Source organism: Mus caroli, unplaced genomic scaffold (genome assembly GCF_978045245.1).
Source record: "Mus caroli unplaced genomic scaffold, Mus_caroli_1 scaffold_2, whole genome shotgun sequence".
Taxonomy (NCBI): domain Eukaryota; kingdom Metazoa; phylum Chordata; class Mammalia; order Rodentia; family Muridae; genus Mus; species Mus caroli.
The window spans coordinates 164,071,646-164,090,641 of record NW_028227257.1 but is presented as its reverse complement, the minus strand read 5'-3'; the positions used below and the strand labels follow the sequence as shown (position 1 = coordinate 164,090,641).

General features: G+C 38.3%; 1 protein-coding gene across 4 annotated transcripts in view; it reads left to right on the top strand.

Moving 5' to 3' along the window:
* Plxdc2 (plexin domain containing 2) overlaps nucleotides 1-3,496 on the top strand; it is a 395,182-nt gene extending 391,686 nt beyond the window's left edge. For all 4 annotated transcript variants that reach the window (XM_029470933.2, XM_021154117.3, XM_021154114.2 and 1 more), the window contains one exon: nucleotides 3,001-3,496. In XM_029470933.2, the coding sequence (XP_029326793.1) occupies nucleotides 3,001-3,117 (117 nt within the window). In that variant the 3' untranslated portion in view covers nucleotides 3,118-3,496. The remainder of the gene's footprint in view (nucleotides 1-3,000) is intronic.
* The last annotated feature ends 15,500 nt before the right edge of the window (nucleotides 3,497-18,996 follow it).

Sequence of the window (18,996 nt, the reverse complement as noted above, 5' to 3'; positions counted from 1 at the left end):
AAGAAGAAGAAGAAGAAGAAGGAGGAGGAGGAGGAGGAGGAGGAGGAGGAGGAGGAGGAGGAGGAGAAGGAGAAGGAGAAGAAGAAGAAGAAGAAGAAGAAGAAGAAGAAGAAGAAGAAGAAGAAGAAGAAGAAGAAGAAGAAGAAGAAGAAGAAGAAGAAGAAGAAAGAAGAAAAGAAGAAGAAGAAGAAGAAGAAGAAGAAGAAGAAGAAGAAGAAGAAGAAGAAGAAGAAGAAGAAGAAGAAGAAGAAGAAGAAGAAATTTAAAATAAGCTGAGGAAGATTCCTGAGCCAGCAACTGGCCCAGCATGTACATGGCCCAGATTCATTCCCAGGCACTAGGAAATAAAAATAAAATAATAGCTTCCAAAAATATGACCTCACATGTAGCAGACGTGCAGCTTGGTCTTCATGTGGGTCCCTCAACAACTAGAGCAGGGGCTGTCCCTGACTCTGTTGCCTGCCTGTAGATCCTGTTCCCTTAACTGGCCTCAGTGGAAGAGGCTGTGCAGAGTTCTGCAGTAACTTGATGTGCCAGTGTGGGTTGGTTCCCAGGGGCTGTCTCCCTTCTCAGAGCAGAAGGGGAGGGGGGAATGGGATGTGCTCTGTGAGGCAGTGACTGGGGGTGGGAGCTGTGATAGGAATGTAAAGTGAAGAAATAAATTAATTAATGGAAAAAAGAGTAAGGTGAAAGTAAGATCATGTCCACAAACACTGGTTGGGGTATATTTAAACTATTGAATTTAAGAAATAATTTCAAACATGGGCAAAATTAATTTTTTGAGTAGATAGATTTCATTTTAATCTCAGCTGCTTCTTCCTAGTTTTGCTAGTTTTTAAAAAACGTAAATGAATACCTAGTATAAGGTAAAACCATGCTTAGGAGAGTATACTAGCAAGTAACGTACATGAGTGTCATTCTCAGTATGCTTGTCACCTATACATCTCGAGGAACAGGGACTATTTCCTGGGGTGGCCCTGTCAGCTGGACCCAGGGGCCATTATACTCTTTTCCCTTTTACAAAAATAGAAATAAAGGAAAGAATTAACAGTGCTGTTTGCCTGGAGAAGCCATGGCTTTAGAGAAGCCCAGTTCTGAAGTTATGTCAGACTATAAATAGTAAGCTATAAGGCATATAGTCTTTTCTGTAAAATATTTAATAGCCAGGAGTTACAGTACCCAGCTTCAGGGAAAGACTCAGTATGTGCCTGTCAAAGGTGATCTTCAGGCCCACTTCAGGGGCTGCTCCCTGGGGTAATTTTAATGTCTTCTTTGTGGTACCAAGGAGCATCCAGTATCACTTACCTCATGAGCTTTAATCAGCTAATAAACGTCAGACTTTCTGGCTGCATGGTGTTATGATGCCAGTATATAATATTATTAATAATCAGAATATAATTACCTCATCTGGCATTTTTCCAGAACATAAAACTAATATCCATTCCTGCTTGATGTGAAATACTTCCCTCACAGCCATTAATCATTGATGTTGGCATGTCATTAGCAAATCTAGGAAGAGCAAGATACCAAGTGTCGCTATATGAACACTGATATTTAACCTCTTTTGCATTAAAAGTCTCTACATAGGAATAAGATCCCCTCAATATTTATTGCCTTATTTACGACAAAATTGCAGACACTTTGATAAATGGAGTAATCACTTCTAATGTCACTGTGGCTATGAAATGTATTTTAGTGTCTTCTCTGGCTGTAGCTTAATAATTCATTTCAGCACATCTATTTCAAAATCACAGTGGGTTAATTTGATAGACAGAGAACTGGAAAAGAAGGCTTCTCTTGTCAATACAAATAGCCTGTGTTTTAGAATTAGTGTCTACTATACCATATTAACTTCATAGGCTTCATAGTTTGTTCACAACCTTTAGTGATGGGTCCCATTTTTAAGATTTGACACCGTTAATGTTTGGACCTAAAAGTCATAAATAGATGTACTTAGTTTAATAAATGATTTCTCAAGTCTGAGTGATATTTCCTCTATCTTATCTGCTAGTAAATCTAACAGCTAATTATAACCAACTCATAGGAATGGTTAGAGAATTTTATGGCCATACTTTTTTAGTGAATTAATGACAAAGGAAGTGATTTTGGTATTGACTTGTAGAAAAGAGATTTTTACATCAGGGTTACATGTGGAAGTTCACATCTTTACTCCTAGCACTTGGAAGACAAAGGTAGTCATTTCACAAGTTCCAGGCTAGCCTGAGCTACATAGAAGATTCTGCTCACAAAAAGTGGAGGCTTTGTTTTAGTTCCTTTTTAATGAATTTTTAATGGACTGGAGAGAGGGCTTATCATAAGAGAACATTGTTTTTATATAGGAGCCAGGTTTGATTCCTAGAACCCATATCAAGTAGTTCATACCCTCCTATACCTCCACTTTCAGGCCATCAGATGGACTCTTCTGGCCTCTGTGGTCACCTGCATTTATGTGGTGCACATAAGCTCATGTGGGCACATACATTCATTCAGAAATCAGTAAATAAATATTAAAATCATAGTTTATCTTCTTTATTTTGGCACATTTCAAACATAAATAATTACAAAGAACTCATTAAACCTTGCCTTTCAGAAACTTACAATTGTCAGGGAGGAGATATACTCGATAGTCTGCTATCTGATAGGCATCAGTAGAACCAAAATGGAGACTCAAAGCTCAGGGACCTTACAGAGGATGATAAATCAATTCCAGTGGGGTTTACTGTAGTAGATCACTTAATGTGGTGCATTAAGAAGTCAACATAGAATAGTAAGAAAATATCGTAACTTATGTGTAACAGGCTGGGCTTGAACTTCAGATTCTCCTGCCTTCACCTCCCTGAAGCTAAGATTAGAGGAATGTGCTACCTATACTTGATGTGCAAGATGCTGGGAATTGAAACTTTGAGTATGACAAGCATTCTACAGACAGAACCTGGTAAACATGTATCACTGATAAGTGTTCACTGTTGTGCTCATTGTTTCTATATTTTCTTGTTTTAGAGACGCCCAAGCAGATGGCCAGCAATGAAGTTTCGAAGAGGATCAGGACACCCTGCCTATGCAGAAGTTGAACCAGTTGGAGAGAAAGAAGGTTTTATTGTATCAGAGCAGTGCTAAAATTTTAGGACAGAGCAGCACCAGTACTGGCTTACAGGTGTTAAGACTAAAACTTTGCTTATGCATTTAAGACAAACAGACACACAACCCACAGCCACACACAAAGGAGCCCTAAACTGCTGTAGACAGAAGGGCGACGACGAGATTTCTGGACAAGCCCAGCCCAGGAACATTGAAAGGAAAACTCAGACTTGTACGAGACACCATGTACAATGAATAAAGAATTCCCTAGTGGGATGACATCCATGGTTCACAAGGAACATCTCCTGTGGACTTGCCAGGAGTGTGACGAGATGACGATGCTTTTGGTTTAGGTGCAGGGTTGCAAAGGAATCAAGGAAAAAATATGATAATAAATAAAGCTTTAGTTCACAAGGGATCTACACTTTTGGTTCAAATGTTCTTCTCTGACGTCTCAAAGATAATCATGTTCCAAAGCCTGAACACTGTCACTGAAAAGAGCAATGGTGAATGTTTCAAGATTGCAGGGAACAATAGCTCACACAAGAGCAAAACCAAACATGGATGGAGGGTTTTCTATCTTTTCCAAAAAGACTATCAGCAGAAGGATTTGATGTTTTGCTCTAGATGCCATTGTGCAGACAAGTTCATTACTTTGTAGGATGAATCTTTCATTTGTTCAGAAGTTCAAACTCTGCCTGCCTCTTTCTTGGTAATGAATACCATTTTTGTGAGCTGTAACACAATTCCCTAATGTTAAGCTAAGAACCAGAGAGGAAGGAGTAGCCAGTGAGGTTTCCGTTCTCTCACTGAAGAATAAAATGCCTTCTAAGGTGCTGCTTCCTCTCCCACCTGGAGTTCTATGAAGCCTCATTTGCTCTTGGCTTATGAAAACGGACAGAATTAAGAGGAATGTTCGTGAGATCATATTTTGAGACAAATATCTTAGGAGATTTTTTTGTGAAGTTTACCATGTCTATATGAAAAACTCATTGTCAATCCCTGTCCCATTCAAGTCAACATATCCCTGGTGATAGGAAAAAAAACAAAAAAACAAAAAATAAACAAACATAAAAAGAAATGAAATAACCCTGCTGAATCACACAGTAATTTTCTTTAAAGCACATAGTAGTTACATAAATAAATATATATATAAATATATTTTTGTTTATAACTAACACAAGGCAGGCTCTTGTGGCTCTAAAGAGTGTATTTTGTCATCAAGACAAAACAAATGCAAGATGCATCACTGGTTCCTTCCATAACATTGTAAGATAATCCTCAATATTTTTATGTTACTTCCAGAAGTGGTTCATTTAGCTGCAGCGTGCATCATTTGCCTCCTCTTGCATCCCCCGTACCATTTATATCAACCCATCCCTCCTTGATTCAAAGAAGCAGTTGTAAATGTCCCTCAAGTTAAGTTTTCAATTATACTCTGATTGAAATCCAAATTTTTGAGGGAAATTCCCATACATAAAGAAGGGAAAGGTACCAGTCAAGGAGGAAAGAGGTCAATGCAAACCATGCCCCTAAACATGAGTTCAGGTACTGTGGCATACATTTCTACAAATGGCTTGCCCAGTAAAACTTTCACATTCTGTGCCAAGGAAAGTTCTGGTTCTTACAAGGTACAACATTCAGCATTTGCAGATTCACGTTTCACGAAGCAAATATCCTTACCAGTAACACCTCACTGACAGTTTACAATCTGGGTACAATGTCTACACTGGACAGCTGCCTGCCAGGTAATTGTTTTCCATAAGCAAGGCTTCTTTTCTGTCACATGCATTTTGCTTTATACTTTATACTTGCAAATACTTCAAGTATGTGACGATGCTAACTTTTCCCTAACCTTGGTTTAAAATGTCAGAAGAGAAAGATAGAAGAGGAACATGGTTACAGGATGTGATGACAACCTGTACCCTAGCTATGCTCATGTTATATGCAATATCTCAGTTTATTCTTGTCGGTACAGTTTTGGTGAGAAAGCAATAACCAATTGACTTGCCAATGCAATTGGTGCAGCTGGTATTCTACAGACACATATGGTACACATAGACAACTTCCTTTTAGGGCAAGATAAGGATGCTTTCATGTACTTTGGCAATAATCATGGCTTCTAAAAGCAACAGATTGGCAGCTGGCTAGATATCTTTGCATATATTTTTAACTCCTTGCATAATTCCTTCAAGCAGTAACATTAACCTTATATCCATCAAAGCCCATCTTCCAGTTGGACTTAAAATAATCAATAGTTCTGTTAAATAAATGCACAAGGCCCTCTAAATTATTCAGTATACCAAAGCACCAAGAAACAGGAGAAAAACAATTGGAAGCAAAAAGGATGCTAAGTTCTACGAAAATGTTCAAAAATAATTGAGAGAATATAAGCTCTGCTTATCTGAATCCACAAGGAATGAGAGGAAATATTGGGAGAATCTCTTCTTGCTAAGACATTATAGTTCTGTTTGTGCTTCTGGTTTGTTCTTGATTCCTGTTTTCTTCAAAGGAAAGGCATAGAGGATTTCCAAAAACTTCAAAAAGGAGTCCAGTAGCATGGACTTCATCTTACTTATGCATTACAAAGGGTAGACACAAGCACCTTAGTCAACATTTTGTGAGAATGAAGATTAGCACTGGCATTTTTATGAGAAAAATGACAATGGGATGCATACAACTTTAGAGGAAATCAGAGAAATGGGGTTACAAAGGAACTTACTTATGTCATCTTAATTATTGGTATGAGTAGTAATCAGTGATCAGAGTTACAAATCAACCAACAAGATGTTACAGGCCACTTGTTGGCATGTTTGTGATGGGACATTAACAAATAGAGAATAGTTAAAGGCAAAGAACAACTGAGAACAAATATTATTACAGTAAGGCTTTTAGGGTATTTGGTAGACTCTGAAATGTATGAACTAAAGTGGTGCTGTCTACTATTATATCTACTGGCCAGTTATGGGTAGTGATCTTTAAATTAAATAAATTTTCATTCAATTGTCTGGTTACATTTTGAATGACTCATAGCCACACATGGCTCATGGCTACCATTGTGGGCTACAGACACTTCTATCATTGAAAAAAGTTTTACTGTAACATGCCATAATGTTTCAATTGAACTATTTGCTTTTGAAGGAAATAATGGAAGGAAGGGAGGAAGAAAGGAAGCAAGCAAGCAAGGGTATTTGAGAGCTCTTAGGTATATTCAAACAATTATTTTCTTGTAATATAAGAGACGCCTCATAAAGAAATGAGAATACCAGTTGACATGGCTTTGCATCTTCATGGTATTTCCTTTGAAAAACCACTTCGACTTCTCAATTTTCACACTGGAAAAAAATTAAATATATTTTCCTGCCTTTTTTGCAAGATAACTTTACAGACCGATTAATACAGATGTCAAGACTTGAAAGCTTACAGAGAAGTGGTCTATAAAGCACATCTGTAAGGCAAGCACCACAGTGCACACAAGGGAACAATAGTCCATCAATCCAAAAGGCAACTCAAAACAATGAAGGCAATAAATTCTTGAGAAAGTGTCAAAGTGAATAGAAAACCTGCTTGAGTTTCTTTTTGACCATGTTTTTTTGTTTTTTTGGTTTTTTTTTTTCCTGCCTTGTTGTCTTATTTGCCAAATCACCTGTGTATCCCCATTTGCCTGGACTCTCTCTTATTTGGAGTCACTTTGTGCCTCTTTGTTTGTTCTGCTCAGGAATCCCAGCATCTTAGCAGAGGTTCTTTTGAAAGCAAAATAGATGATACTGTAAACATTAGTTATCTCTTATGTATTTTATTTCTATTAAAAAGCAAGGAACTGTGACATAATTCCATATAAATATGGAGGAAACTTGCTTTTGATATAAATTCTACAAATGCCAGGCTTTATAAACAAAATAAAACTACCTTAAAGTATGCTCATGTCCAGATAATACATAGTGTGGGAAGGCATCTCATACAACCTGTTCCTTTTACTGACGTGAAAACAAAGGCTTCTATAGGTACAATAATTATCATTGGTGTCAAAAGTGGGTTTTGAACTTAAATCTCTCAATTGTTTTTTTTTTCTCCTTTTGATTGCTATGGCTTACATTCCTCTGTAAGTAATTAAGACAACTAAGCATCTGGAAGTCATAATCCATGAAAAAATTAAATTCACCTGCTATCAGGATGATCTCTACACACTGTGTGCTATAGTATGAAGCATTGAAGCAATAGTCTTCTATGCTATTACTGTCCTAAGAATCCTGTTGTTCTATTTCCAATTCCATCCCTGATAGGGTCCCTATGTGTCCCCTCTCTCACCTCCTCAGCTGTGGTCATCAGTTAGCAGTGCTATTTATGTTTGTCATTTGAATGTTTTTCTGCCTTTGTTCCATTTCTATTCAATGGTATTTGAAAACTAATACTGTTTATTGAAGAATTTCTGCCACCTAGATAATCACCGTTTTTACTTGATCGTGGAAACTATTCGGGAACTTGTTTTCCAAGAAGGTCTTATGGGAAAAGATTGTGAGATCAGGGGTGTTACCTATGGTACACTCATACTGTTGTGTTTTTATAAAGCACTTTACATTTTACATAGAACATTGATTCGTGCTTTTACTTGTTCTTTCATTGAACCACAGAATTAATTTTCCTATGTGTTAAGCACCTACTGTGTGGAAGTTATTCTGCAAATCTTCTGATACAAGAAAACAAATTATATGGTGTTTTGTTCGTGCCAGTGTGTGTGTGTGTGTGTGTGTGTGTGTGTGTGTGTGTGTAAACTGTTCAGAGGGCTGAAGAGATGGCTCAGTGGCTAAGAAAACTTGCTAAATTTTTTTCAGAAGACCAGAGTTTGGTCAACAGTGTTCAAACCATCTGTAACCCAAGCTCTATGGGAACTCAAGTCATTTTCTGTTCTCCATGAGTGCCTGTACTCATACACACATACAAACACACACATATATATAATTTAAATATGAACAAGTCTAAATAAATAGTTTAGGGGATAAATATAACATTATAATACAATAAGATCTTCAAATACAACTTTGCAAATAAGAAATAATTCAATGAACTATTTGCTCTATTTCAAATAAGCTTGTTAATTTTATCAATGAGATGAGAAAGGCTCAAAGGTCCAGGAAGAATTGTCCATTCACTTAAATGTGTACTGAGCAGACCCAGAATATAGTTTCTCTTCCCTTGCATGGATTCTGCTGTCATTTTTAAATGGTGAACATATTTAGTTTTAAACACCAGTGCATCTAAAAAGCTTTTACCAGCTAAGTTCACTGCAACTGTTGTATCAAAAAACAGACTTCATTTCCTCAACTCAGCGCTGTTGACATGTAAGGTTCCCAAGTCTGGTGAAGGTTTGAAAAGTGAGTCTCTACCTTCTAATTCCTAGGTATTTGGCGACCTTCATAACTTCTATTGATTACTCGGAATCATACAAATCACCCAAAGAAAAGGCATTCATAGACATCACTAGTGTTCTCAGGGTGCACAGTGGGAAGAGGATTGCCAAAGCGTTCCTTGTAAAGTCCCTGTGTTGCCTGTTAAGTCGATTTTCTCAGGAATCAGGCTCCAGAACAGTGGTAGACACCTAGAATTCAAGCCATGGGAGGCAAGTGCAGGAGGATTACAATTCTGTGTTTGAGGAGAGAGAATGGGGGGGGATTAAAGAAATGTCCATTTTCTTTATTATTTAGTCTTTATCATATGTTTATCTTTATTCATATCAAAGCTTGGAATCATAAACTTCAAACTACAAAAATAGCACATAGTTCAACCACAACCCAACATTATCTAGTACTATGTCTCTTGCTCTAACAATTATTATGAGGATATAATTAAGAGGAGACTGGAAAATAGGCTATCTGTGGAAACTTGAAATTTTCCTGATGGCTCATCAGTCATCTGTTTGTCAAGAAATGACACCTGGTATCCATAATCACTGAGGCAACAATCTGTACTCGATACAGAGCCATGGCCCTGAAGTCATGCAGTTGGACTATCACAGACTTGGATCATTTCCCTCAACTACAAATTGGAGCTTCAAAATATGGGTGAAAGGTGAAGCTGCTAGCATCTAATTTTAAGTAAGACTGTATGGCCTTTCTATTTTTAATTCCTCAAAGTTTTCCTCTTAGGACCATAAGAATATTCTCTCCTGTCACCTAATCAACTATGTGCTTACAGCAATAGTGCTGATGTGAAGGGCTGCCTTTGTGCTATTATATGAAAATAATCCTGCCCCAAGACACTGAAATTTCAGAAATTCAGATTTGAGATGCTTAAGTATGTCACACCAATGTGTATGACTTTAATGTGCCTTATGTCAGTGTCCCTGAAGGTCAGTAGCTTCTTGTAGATAACTGTCAGTATAGTCAGTTAGTGCATGTATTTATTTTGCATCAGTTGAGAAACTTGGTAAAACTTCATGAAGATAATCCTTTACAAACATTCCAGAAAAACAAAGAACAGAAACTGTAATATCTGGTTTTTCTTTATTTTTTGTTGAAGACCAATGGGACTAGGTAGCATTCAGAATTATTCAGTTCATGTTAATTAATATGCACAAGAGAAAATTTCAGGACAAAAGTCTGTAGGCCTTGAATACTGACAAAGACCCCTGGGGAATATTCTCACTGGAGAGCATGAACTCGAAAATCTCCAAATTTGGAGAACTGCATAGGTGTGCATACTTTTATCCTTTCGCTGTCTTGTCAAACTATGTGGTAGTAGTTCTCTAGGTTCTGGATCACCTGGTCCACTAAATTCAACTCAAATTCCACTGTATCTGCCTAATTGTTTCCAGGCATACCTTTGACAGCATTCAGTGCCTACTACCACTACAATGATTATTGCAAAAAAATATATATATATACCCTGATTCCCTGAATCAAATTCCTCTAAGAATTTTGTAGAACAGCATCACATTGACTTATTGACTTCTCAATTATTTTTTTATTCTGAAGTATTAAATGCCCAAAGAGTATCTGCTTAAACCTTACAGCACGTTGTCAACACCAAAAGATTTTATTATTTTCTATCCATGATAAAAGGTTGGAAAATACAAATCACAATCTGGCATTCATTTTTGTCTAATTTCTTAGATTTATTAACATGCGGTGGTTATTCAAAAATTCTACTAATGGATTAAAATGAAAAAAAATTGCCTTGGCAAATATTGATGTATGTATTCATTTTATATTTCAGCTGAAACATCTCAATGATACTATTTCTCCCAAGGGAGTATGGATTTTTAAGAGCAGTCTCTCGCCTCCTTTGCATTATAAAATATGTGTGTCTTAATTAAGGTATCACTCATTTATCATGCATCTGTAAGCCTTTGGGACCCATCAACACAGGCATAGCTGGAAAGGAGTCTACAAGTTTGGTACATGAACTATGTAGGTAATAATGAGTAAGGAAAGATGAGTCCCAGGGATATCAATAAATATCCCTATGTATGATCAGGCAAAGTGTTCAACACTTCTCAGAGAAGTGTTCAAATAAATATTCAATGAGGGTCAGCTCAAACTAGGTCATTCAGACACAGGAACGCAGATTCTGGAAGTGACACCAGTAGCTGGGGATAGACTTGAAGTACAAGATGTCATCAATTAGTCTAAACCTCAGCCATCACTCACATGTTTCTTTGACAGTATCAAGCCTAATACTACCGAGTCCTTGCTCTGGGGACTTGAGTTACTAATAATCACGTAGTTGCTTTTCCAGTTAACTCTTTTGATTTAAAAGCTACAAACATACTGTTCAATTTCTGTGACTATGAGCCAGCCAAACACACAAAAGCAACAAAAATCACATGAAATATCTTTTCCCAGAAATCAATAGGAATGATTTCTTTCATCTATAACCCCCAAGATTTATCTGTGAGAAAGTTGATATCTCAGGACCTGAATTCAATGGCTACTGTCTGGATGCCATAATGACAATTATGTAAATATCTAATGATAATTGAACAAAGCCATGTTCAGATTGTCATAGCATAGCAGGGGAAAGAAACCCTGACTGCTTCCAATTGGGTCCTCGGAAAATAATACAAAAAGAAATCAGAGCTTCCATTGGAATGAAATGTCAAAGTCTGTTTTAGAGAAACCAACTAAGTGTTTTCAGAAACAGAGGTCCTGTGTATGGTGTAACCCAAGTATTGGGGACCCTGGCTAAGCATGAGAGAAAACTTCATTAACTGGTCAAAACAACTCTTACATTTCCCTGAATTGAGGCATCTTGGCGGGGACTTGGCAAGTGTTTCTTGCATGCCAACTGGGATCATGGTCATTTGAAATGCCAGGAATGTACTACTGTTTCTGGTCTTGCTGTTTGTGGTCATTTGAAATGTTAAAAGTCAAAGAGAAAAACTTGAGAACTGGGGTTGAGAGTATGCTGTCCACACTTTCTACCAGTTGTACAATGTAGAGAACATCTGTGATGTGGCTCCAAGTGGATATAACTGAACTGTTTTGGATTCACAAAGCTCCCTGTCTGCTGCTAAGAAAAGCACACCAAGGAAAATCTGACCCCCAAAATCCAATTGGCCAAAACAAAGGAAAAATTGTGGGTGAGCAGGGCCCATTGCCAGGATGGGTCTTACCATTAATGATAGCTTTTTGTGGCCAACCAAATTTGTGTCTTTCAGGTGAAGGGTGGTTTTGCAGAGGATTTTTCCAAACTTTTCTTACTTCAAGGCTTGAAAATCAGCATTTCAAATTTCTTCCAGTCTCTGGGCGCCATTTCTAACTTTTCTGCCATGTCCAAGAGGCACTCTGAGACTGTTCCTATTGTGCTATCATAGTCTATAATAGTTTGCCCATACTTCTCAATGAAGTCATCCTGAACATAGAAGAGCCTGCAAACATATACAGAATAGTATCTGATTCTGCATGGATGATATCTGAGAGCAAAAGGTGTGTGAGCCCAACTCAGGCCCTTGGTTCAGATTCCATAATCCAAATGCTGCCTAGCACCACAAGCTTCCTGAGCATTTTTTAGGTGTAGACAACTTAGCTAGGTGTTAATGTATTTTCTTATGCTTCATTAGCTTTCTATCTTTTACCTGGAAATCCATATGATTGGAATAATTCTTTAAATTTTTACATATTTTCTTATACCAAGTTTTTCTGTCATTCTTGTTCTGCAAACAACATGGAGGAAGTTCTTTTATAACTAGTAATTGCATAATAGATCCAGTATACTGACTGATAGCTGTACAATATAACTTCTAAGGCCTGGAAGTTGGTCGTGACCAAGTGTTACCCACATTTTTGCTATTATTTGCTATTTTCAGAATGAAATCATGTTCTTCTAATTTTAAGTTGGAGTCAACCAATTTGAACTTTAGAAGGGAAGAAGGGAGCTATTTGTGTAACACTGCTGTCGTGTTTGGCTGCATATTAAAAACAATAAATGAACATTTTGTTTTAATTTTTTAAGTACACTAGCTCTTGTCATTCAAAATATTTGTCACTTTTCTTTTATTTTTCTATTGTGAAAGAAAGTGTTTGCAGAGTACAGAGCAACTGGCTAACCTTATGCTAGACAACCTTTTGCTCTTAAACCTGTCCTACCATAGGAACTGGACACCAGGTCAGGCTCATGTGAGATGCCTGAGCAGGCAAGTATACTTGCCCCCCAAACCTGAAGACCTGAGTTAAATCCCAGAGTCATATGCTAGAAATAGAGAAATGTGTGTGTGTGTGTGTGTGTGTGTGTGTGTCTGTGTGTGTACATTAAGTAGAATATGTGTGTAAGGTAGATTATGCTGTAGCTTGCAACTGGGGAAGGACCCCATCTTCTCAGACAGTGTCTGAGCAATTTTTGAATTATCCTGACTCAAACAGATGTTGTTTTAGCAGCCACTTTGAATCCTAAAGCTGGAACACGCCTAAATATATAAAAGCAGCCCTTATCTCTCTCAGTGTCTTGTTTTTTGAAGGCTGCTGATTTCGAAGTGAGCTCCAGAAGGCATTCTAGTTCTTTTAACTCTTTTCTTCTAAACTAGAAATAATTGCCACTCTTCCTCGGGGGAAAATGCTGGCTGTGGGCCTCAGGCAATTTAGATAAAATAAGATGTTCTAAATCTCGATATTGGATGACTTCTCCTGGGGAAATCTCCATAGCTGTCAAGCTGGTCTAACTTAGTAAACCAACAAGGTTATTGAGTTAAGAACATATGAATATAGAAAAGCAACTAACACATACTAGTTCTTTTTCTGTTGCTGTGATAAACATTAGCTAAAAGCCATGCACAGAGGAATTGATTTACTTGGCTGAAACATCCAGGTACTAATCCATATCTGAGAGAATTCAGGGCAGAAACTCAAGGCATCTAATAGCAGAAGTCATAGAGGAACACTGATTGCTGTCATGTGCCCTCCTTCCCTCTTGCTTAACTTGCTCGCTTCTATATAGCTCAGTATATAGAACCTGCCTCGAGCGGTGTCACCCACAGTGGTTTTGACTCTCCCTTATCAGTAATCAGTATGATTCCTCAGAGACATACCCATAGACCTATGGGATCAAGACAGTTAAGTAGAGACTCTGTCCCCCACCCCCAGGTGATTCTAAATTGTATGAAGTTGACACCTAATGCTGTCTAAGATGTGGAGATCCTTACGGGAGCACGGGTGACTCAGAAGCAGTTACATCACTGAAAAGTGTATACCTGCATAGATAGCAGACGAAAAGAGCTCTCTAGCTCTTCTGGGACTAGAATCTTCTCTCCTCCTACTGTTAATGCTTATAAATCTTGAGCATGGGATCTATGACACATTTAAGTTTCAAGTACTTCGTGGCACCTAAGAGTTGCTACTTCCTGAACCTTGGAAGTTTTATTAACTTCCTGGATCTTAAGGTGCCTCCTTCCAGGATGCCATGTTTCAATTCAGAGGAAATTGCAGCACAGCACCCAACTGTCGTTTCTGTTTCTCAGTGCAGCTCTGTTTGGATTGTCTTTTTAACAAAATCAACTTAGGCCTAACACCAGGACCAAGAAGCACATAGGGTACCCTGGACTGGCAGGAAGCCCAGGCTATGCCTTTCTCTTAGTAACTTACTACTCTGTACACTTATGGCTTTTTAAAGATGTGAAACTATTCGAATTGTATTGATTAAAGGTTGATATCATGGAGTAATTCAGAACTTCAATTTTTAATGGGTGTGACTTGACTTTATGATGACAAAAGAGGAAAATTATTACTTCAATTCAAGTCAAATTCCCTGACATTAGGTCAATGCTTTAAAAATCAAGTAATGTATGCCATTATTTAAATACATCAGGGAATGTACCTGAGTCATATATGTGAAAGAACAAAGCTACTAAGGACAACGATGCCTTTTAAATTAGCTGCAGACTTGTTTCTCATAAATCCAGGTCTCCTCTGGGATACTTTATTCCAAACTGTATTTTAAAAATCAGAGTTTCTCAAAAAGCAGTTTGGAATTTTGCCCCTTAGTTTAACAAAACTTTATTAAGTGGCTCTTGTGTAGTAAGAAATGTATTTGACTGAAAGGAAGATAGTAAGTAGCAAAGGCAGCCCTTAGTTCAAGTCATCAGGGACGTTTTGATGTAGAAGACTCCTAAGTTCTTGGACACTTGGGACAATCAGCAAAGCTATTTCCCAAATTGTCCAGGCTCAGACGAATGTCAGGCTCTTCTTTCGAGTCCAAATATGAGTGTTTATGTGCCATTGATTGTAGTAAGAATATTAAAGATCTCAGCCTGGAGCTTCTTCCCTACTTTAGACCATTTATGATCCTGGATAAAAGAAACATATGGCCTTTATATATTTAAATAGTCTTAGGCAGCACAGTAACTGGGCAGCTGCCTACCCTCCATGCTATTAGACTCCATTTTCAATAACCCCAAGTTATCACTTACTATTCACTATGTTCCACCTGGGCTGCTCTTCTTCCATCGTGGCTCTCCTCCTTCCTCAGTCTTGTGGTCCTCTCTCCTCAAGCCCAGGAAACCTCAACCTCATCTATGTCTCTTCTGCCCAGCTCTTGGCTGTGGGCATCTTTATTCACCAGTCAGAATTAACTTGGGGGCAGGGTTCCAAGTGCAGACTCTAGGTCTTTGGGGGATACTTAGCATTACAATAGACAGTAAAAGACAAAATGTCAACAACTGATGAATGTGTGCAAAGACTAGCAAATGTCTCCTCCTCCTTCTCCTCCTCCTCGTCGTCGTCGTCCTCCTCCTCTCCTCCTCCTCCTCTTCCTCCTCCTCCTCCAGGATGTTTATCAGCCTGAGACTCACCTCAGCTCCTCACCCACAGAGAGTGCCTACTGATATTAGCCCCTACCCTACCACTGCTCTACCTAATGAACGTTCTGGGGTTTGGGGTGCAGTAGAAGAGGTTAAAGAACCCCATGTGATTCCAACTTCACTGTAAATGTGTCTCTGTGTGTACCCTATCTTCATTTCCTTGAAGCCCCTATCAGGGTTTCAGAACCCAAGCATTGTGGAAAATATCAAGGCAAGGTCTTTGTTCTCAGTTATCTCAGTGGATGAAGATATTTGATTAAAATATGGTAAATCTGAGGCAAAGAATGTGATTCCATCAGGAAAGTACCTGCCATGAAAGCATGAGGACCTGTGTTTAAATTCCTCCATCTCTAAGCCAAGCACTAGAGTGGTACCAGGAACCCCCAGGACCACTAACTAGGCTTGTACAATCTATGAGGTCTAGATTTAGTGAGAGGCCAAGTCTCAAAGAATAAGCTGGAGGACGATAACAAGAAGAATACTGATATCCACTTCTAGCCTTTGTATCAGTGGTTCTTAACCTTCCTAGTTTTCCAGCCCTTTAATACAGTTCCTCATGTTGTGGTTACGCCAATGAAAATAAAATCTATTTTCGCTGCTCCGTTGTATCTGTAATTTTACTATTGTTATGACTCAGGATGTAAATATCTGGCATGTAGGATATCTGATATGCAACCCAAATATTGAATACTGCTGCTTTCTGTGTTTGTGTATATGCCTGATATACACATTTCCACATACAGCACACAAAGGGTATGGTATATGCAGAATTGGATGACAGGATAGAACTATTTCACATGAGAAAGTACTTCACAGGTGGCAAAAGTTAATTCCGTAAGGAAAAAGGCAGGTGTGTTTATAACACTGACTGAGGGGACTCTATCCAGCCCAGCAGAGCAAACATGGTTGACTCTGAAAAGCTTTGCTCTTCTTCCTCTGCCTTGCCAAAAAATCTGTTAGAGTACATTCCTAAAGTTAGCCGCTAAAGTCTGTTCTCTTATTTGACCACTTCCTTGTCTTGTCACTGACTATCAAGGTCTGGCCAGCAAATTATTGAAGTCTAGCAATCATAAGCCCCCCTTTGAATTAACATAACCAATTAAAATTAAATACTTCATCCTAACATGGGGTTTCTCCTTTGACCTTTATAAACTGCCATTTGACTAAGGGCTATGTCTCTCTCCACTCTATCCAAAAGTAGTTCTTTTTCCCCCTCCAGGATGCATCCCACTTCCTGTCTGGCCTCCCTTGTCCTCTTCCCCTCCTCCCTCATCCTTTCTCTCTTTTCCTTGTCTCTTTTTTTCTGCCCTTTGTCTCTTTGGAACAAATAAATCTCCTTTGTGCTGAGAACTTGCTCTTGGGGGTCCTAAGCCCAAGCCTATACCCTTACACTGGTGATATTTAAACATGAACTTGACCTTGCAAATAAGTATATCTTCAACACAAAGTCACTAGGCATTGAAGAGAGGAAGCCATTGAAGTAGTATGGTAGAAAAATCAAGAAATGGGGACTGGAGTGGCCAATGAGTGAGTCACCTGGTCGTGTCTATAATCTTTGTTTTTTTTTTGTTTGTTTGATTTACCTACAAGGTGCTAGAACATTCTGAATGATATAAGCTAATTCTCCTGGAATGACTTGCCAGGTGGCAAAATGATGCAAGATCTCATGGGGGAACCCTGGCTGTTCTGTGTGCAGTTGTTTAAGTCTGGCTACTGCTATACAACCCCTGTTCCTTCTGAGCTCTCAAGTGTCATCTCTGATTCTCATTTTTCCTAATAAAATCCAAAATCACATACAAAATGGCCCTCTCCCTCATACCCACCCCTTCTAGCAAATGGTGTATTTCTTTTGCCCCACATTCATGACACAAGTCAATTTGATAGTTTGATATAGTTTTATACATCATATCTATATCTATCTATCTATCCATATATATATATATATATATATATATATATATATGGATATTTGCACAGACCTGCCCAGGTTTATTACCCTTCATATACCAAAAACTCCATTTTATACAATCTGAAAATGCAGGGTGACCTAATCTAACAACACTTCTTGAGGAACAAGGTAACTTTCATTCACAAAAATGAGACAAGAAAATAGCATCTAACCACCACACTCAATTTCCTTACAATCATTAGAAGCACAAGAGAGAACATTTACATAGAAAGAGTAGACTTTAAGCTATTGTTTACGGACAAACTGATAACAGCCTATCAGGATTTCATGTGCTTTTTACAGAGCTTAGCAAGTCTGTAGAAAGATCCGGAGGTAATCAAGCCTGATAGAAACTAAAGACAATGTCTCTAAGATTCCAGACAGCAAGAAGCTTTTAAAGGGTAGATTCTAACAGCCTCTGTATAATTTGAGAGCATGTGCAGGTTTTGCAGAACTCTCCAGGGACTCAGATGAACACCTGATTTAGTCATCATGGAAAAAATGAAGATGTCAGTAGTAAAGGATGCCAGGTGGCACCTGTGACCCTGTCTGTGTATTTAAAGACCACAGGCTTGTAGTTCAAGTGCACTCACAGTGAGAGCCAGGGGGAGTGGCTTGCACCTTGGAAATGCAGAGGCCTTTAGATGAGAAACTAACCAGATTACTATACTCTTTTAGGATTACATTACATGTAGATCTACAGACCTGCAGTTGGCCACATTGGAGTATGGTATAACTACAGTGAAGGCAGATAAGGAAGATGTAGATATAGAAAGAGAAAAAAAATCTCTTTCTGTGCAGGTAGGAAACTACTGCAGTAACTGATGTTGATGACCCTGACCCAGGCAATGGAGCCATTAAAAAAAGACAGCATTTAAATACCTCCTCTGCCAAGCATAAACATGGGATAATTATAGCTTTTAAGTTTTAAAAATCTGTGGAAGAAAAAAACCCAACCAACCAACCAATGAGTCCCATAAGCTTTGGAGCCTTTGAGATTTCTAGAAGGCTCACCTTCCACCTATTTACCAGCCTATTATTTTCTGTGAGTTGCTATCATTTTGAAGACAAGCAGATACACTTGGCCTCACAGAATAAATCCAGTTTTGAAATGCCAACATCTGTGGATAAATGTTAATTGACCCCTCTTAATGCACATCACTCCAATAGCTGTTAACAAACTTTACTGGCAGCCTTTGAACGTCTACTGCACAGTGTGCTGACATTTTTATAGTGAACTTTACAAACATTTTGGAGGTGTAGAATTGGCTATTCTTTCCTGCACAACTTCACTGTGTGATTACAGTTCAGATGTATTTTGTTTTTTCAAGAGGACTCACTGTGCTGTGAACTTGGTCGAATCTGAAGCAGAGTGCTCCTGCTGACATTTGGCTGTGAGCCTAGAGGATGGGCTGCATAAAATATTGTACATGTCCCAGGAGCTTAAATTCTATTGACTTCTAGAATGTTTTAAATCTGTGTCAGAATGCCTTGAAGTGGCATACCAAAGGAGCAGAGAAACCATCTAGAAAGAGAAATCCAGATGCTCAAAATAAATAAGTAAAATGAGCAAGGCAGTCTCTTTTTATCAAATGATGTCATTTGGAATTTAATTAGATGTCATCTCAAGGAGATATGTGTTATTTGAACAAGACCAGTTCCCAGCAAGTTAAACAGCAACAAG